Source organism: Mastomys coucha, chromosome X (genome assembly GCF_008632895.1).
Source record: "Mastomys coucha isolate ucsf_1 chromosome X, UCSF_Mcou_1, whole genome shotgun sequence".
NCBI lineage: Eukaryota > Metazoa > Chordata > Mammalia > Rodentia > Muridae > Mastomys > Mastomys coucha.
Genome location: NC_045030.1, coordinates 92406536 through 92411143, shown reverse-complemented (window position 1 = coordinate 92411143; position 4608 = coordinate 92406536). Strand labels below are relative to the sequence as shown.

At 43.6% G+C, this 4608-nt stretch overlaps 1 protein-coding gene across 1 annotated transcript; it reads left to right on the top strand.

Annotated features, from left to right (window-relative positions):
• Positions 1 to 793: 793 nt before the first annotated feature.
• Positions 794 to 3935, top strand: LOC116093582 (melanoma-associated antigen B3-like). The gene is made up of 2 exons (XM_031375109.1): positions 794 to 890; positions 2777 to 3935. Exon 2 carries the CDS (start codon positions 2834 to 2836, stop codon positions 3779 to 3781), a length of 948 nt encoding a protein of 315 aa, XP_031230969.1. The 5' UTR covers positions 794 to 890; positions 2777 to 2833; the 3' UTR covers positions 3782 to 3935.
• Positions 3936 to 4608: the final 673 nt, after the last annotated feature.

Here is a 4608-nt window from a genome sequence, read left to right as displayed (position 1 = left end):
CAGTCTGGATTTGTTCCATAAGCCACTTTATTCAAATTTATTGTATTTGCTAGAATTCAAATCAGTAATGATCCTACAGAAAACACTGTTTCATTTGAAACAGTGCTCTTTTTCTCATGAATCAAATAACAATAATAAAGGTAAATCTTGATTTTTTTATGAGAAAAAAACATATTTAACAAAATGAGTTAATTCATTATTTTCCTGTATTGAGAATTAACAAGAGCAGTTTTATAAAATTTGACTTTGCATGACAATGAAAAAGAAAAAAATCAGTATATATCCTGAATGGCATTTCTTACACAAAGCCCACCAACCTTATGCTTTAGCTTCCCTATCACCCAAAACTCTTGAGAAACAGATTTGTTCCAGTATTCACAAGAGTATGCAGGAATTTGCCCTTTGTGAAGAAATGTTTTATTTAAAGAAACCTTAAATAGAACCCATGATGGTGACCTAAATAACTAGTAAGAACAGCCAATCATATAGGTTCACATAGAGAATTTCCATTACCTGCACTTAGACCAAAAGGGCCAAGTTTCATCCTTCGTGTGGATTTCCATAATGAACATCTCAGAAGTAAAAGTCTTGAAGTCTTAAGAGCAAGAGCAGCTGTGGACTCAGCCTAAAGCACTACATTGTATCACATATTCAGACTTCTAGGAGAGTGAGAGAGCCTACTCCACGCCAGAGGCGGCGCCAGAAGTGTAGCAAATAGAGTATGCCTCTCTTTCTTCAGGTTGCTTTCTTTGGTGACAGAGGTCACTTCCTCCTCGAAGCTTTAAAACTCGGGTGCGTGGTGGGAGGAGACACATTCAGGAGCTTTGGTCAAAGCTAAGCTTTACCTCAGCAGCATCAAGAAACAGGCCCAAGTTTCGGCCAGAGTCAAGGTGAGGAGGTGAATGAGACTGAGAAACGTCCAAAGTAGAGTAGAGACCCCCTAAAGCTTTGTTTTTGTTCTTAGTAACCTGAAAAATGTTCCCCTGCCCCCAAGAGCTCCACGAGGGAACACCGAGGTGGTCTCCATTTCCGGAGTCCTCGCAGGAGTCAGTTGCACCATTGGTATTAGGCTTGGATTTCCCTTATGAGACTACCCTTAACACTCTGCTGCAAACATACTATCTTGGATTTAATTCTTAATCTATGCCCTCTGGAGTGGGAGGGGGTGGTTACGGGGGGGGGCGGGGGAGGGAAGCTTCGCTTCCTTCACAAGCAAGAGGCAACCTGTTCTCAGAGATTTACCTCAGAAGATGCTCTGCTCACTGGGCTGCGCACCTCTCCTTCGGCCCCACCGGTACTCTATTTTTAGTTATGGCCAAACTTAGGGAATAGTGTCCCTAGTCTGTATCCTCCTTCGAACCTGCTAGGTTTACCCTTTTTCTGAGTGACTTTTTCCTTTTCTTCCCATTTAGATGATAGTCCTCCCTCACAGACTAGGACGTGGGGAGAACAGGTGCAGAGGGGGGTGAAATAGCTCGTGGTTTTTACTTTCTTGGTCAAAGTGTGAAGTCGAATCTCCCAATCCAGAAAGCTCTGTGTTCACTCTCATCCACAGAATTCCCCAGTTGCACCCTTGTTCTCTGTCTTTTTTTAAAGATTTATTTTATTTTTAATTATGTGTATCTTTGTGTGGGTATATGCATATGGATGCAGTTACTGGCAGCAGCCAGAAGAGGATGCTAGATACGGTGGAGTTCCAGTTACTGGTGATTATAAGCTATCCTCCTAGGGTGCTGAGAATGCAACTTGGGATTTTCTGTCAGAGCAGTATGGGCTCATAACCACTGAACCATTTCTCATGCTCCACTGTCCTCACACTTGAGAAGTCCTGAGGTGAGTGGACCAGTAGAGATCCACACTCATTTTGCTTGTAAGGTTTCTAAAATTAGAAAGTAAATAAAACTAGATAGCAAAGGCAGTGAAAACCCATGTTTACAATGGAAAATGCAAGGAATTACTGAGATGGAGATACAAGGTAAAGCTGCCTCTATTAAGCAAAAAGAGTATCATGTTCGTTAGGAAATTAAAAGGTAGAAGGTTGAAGGAATTAACCATCTTAGGAGAGTCGGGAAGCTTAAGGCCTATCTCTGCTATCACCCCTGAGAGTCTCCAAGAAAATCTGCTTCTGTCTGGGGCTATGAGGGATTCAATGTGGGTAGAAGGGCCTCAAATCAGCATAGAGAAGTACCTTTAATATGCCCAGAAATGAAGGTAAGGAAACAGGAAGACATTAAGTCCTCCATTAAAGGCAACATGAACTGGCTGGCAAGTGATGGAAGAGAAACTGGGTTACTGTAGTGCTATGAGCGCTATGAGGTGGTTGGTGGTCACAATAATAGTAGTAACAGATTTATTTTTTGGAAAGGAGTTGAACTAAATCCACACTACAGTGATTTCCAAGTATTGCAGCGAGCTAAGGTGAAGAATATTCTCTAAATAGGGAACTAGAATTTCACAGAAATGGCAGCTTCAGAGTTGAAAAGGAAATCAGCTTGAAGCTTTTCTGTTGGTGATAAGAAATGAAAGGGACTGAGATGTTCCCTGAATCTCAAAACAGATGTCCTTCTCTGCTGCTCCCCACTCATTAGGCCAGTACCACACAGGCAAGGTAGAGAAGTCCCAGGCTAAAATAGTGTCGACTTTCTTACTCAGAGGATAAGCTTTTTAGAACACCAGCATGTTAGATTACTAAACCACTGTGCTCATAGAAACCTGCAGAGGCAGCCTTACTTAAGCAATACACTATCTCTGTGTTCATATCTTTTGCTTGTTACAGGTGTTTGCATCTCTACTATCCTTCTATTACCTCTACTTAAACTTAATCAGAGTCATCATGCCACGAGGTCAGAAGAGTAAGATACATGCCCGGGAGAAACACCACCAAGCCCGGGGTGAGACTCAAGCTTATGGAAATGCTCAGGAAACAGCAGAAAACATATCAGAAACAGCAGAAGAGTCCTCTGCCGCCTGCCAGAGCAAGTCCAAGGCTAAGTCATCCAGCCTTCCCAAAGCACCTCAGAAAGCAACACCAACTCCCACAGTTATTCTGAGTAGCTCTTCCTCAGAATCAGATGAAAATTCCCATGAGGAAAATGAGCCAAGTGTGCAAAATGAGTGCCCTTTTCTGCACCGAGATCTAATAGCAAATAGAGCTGTGATACTTTTAAAATCCCTGCTCCACAACTACAATTTGAAGCAGCTCACTACCAAGGAAGAAATGCTGAAGGTTATCACCAAGAGGTATGAAAATGACTTTCCTGAGATCCTCCGGAAAGCCGCTGAAAAGCTCGAGGATGCCTTTGCAGTGGAAGTGAGGGAAGTCAACTCTAGTCAGCCCTCATACAACCTCATCAGCAAGCTGAAACTCCCCAACAATGGGAGGATCCGTGCTGGCAAAGGCTTACCCAAGACCGGTTTCCTGATGAGTATTTTGGGCATCATCCTCATTCAGGGCAACTGTGCCAGTGAAGAAGAAATATGGAAAATCCTGAGGAAGAAGAAAATCTATCCAGGGAAGAAGCACCGCATCTTTGGTGAGCCCCGGAAGCTCATGACCCAGTATTTGGTGAAGCTGAAGTACCTGGAATACCGGCAGGTGGCCGACAGTGATCCTCCACGCTATGAGTTCCTGTGGGGTCCCCAAGCCCATGCTGAAACAAGCAAGATGAAAGTCATAGAATATTTGGCTAAGATCAACAAAACAACACCTAGTGCCATCTCGCCACTTTACCAAGAGGCTTTGAAAGATGAGCAAGAGCGAGCAGAAGCCAGAGATGAATAATGAATGATACCACTGACCAATCTACTGAAGGTTCCCCAGAAATATCACCAGCAGCTTCTACCACCCCTGGTGACACTTGAAGTTTTCATGTCATCAAGACATTTTCTCGAAAATATAAAATAATCTTAAGAGTTAGTAAGTGAGTACACTGGGAATAGCAGGGGATTATGAACAAGGTTAAGCCTAGTTTCCTTTAACTGCTTTCTTTGTTTGGTTTGGTAAAGTTATATGTAATAAATGTAAGGAAATATTTTTCCTGGCTTGAAGAAAACATAGATAAAAGTTAAATGTTTATGAATTATACTTTGTGTTTACTTACTGATCTGCAACAAATACATAGTAAATATATTATCTTTAGAAGTCCATGTAAAAGTGTGGGTTAAAATGGTGTCCAGCATCTGGCCCAGGGCTTAGGCTGCTGGGTGAGGCAAGAAGTAAGAAGTTTGACTGCATGTACCCAAACAATCCCTGGGTGGGCACCAGGCTGTGAGAAGCCACAGGACCCCACTCTGGGGGTGAGGAGGTCCCTGGGGAACTGCTGGGAGCCTGCTCATCAGTCTCCATGCCACACGGAGGCCAGGGACTGCAGGTTGTAGTTCTTGGACACCACAGACACTGCTGAATGTAGAGGAAGAGCTGAGAATGGTGTGTATGGGGGAACCTGGGTGGGGCTCTACCCCAGGGCTGAAGGGAAAATGGTGAGGAGGAGATCTGGCAGGTTCCCGCAGTGAGGAGAGTATTCTGGCTTGCTTGAGCGGCCTTGCTTGGTGGAGACTCTGGTTGAGAACACAGAGAGGCCTCTTGCCCAACATTAGATGAGCCACTCT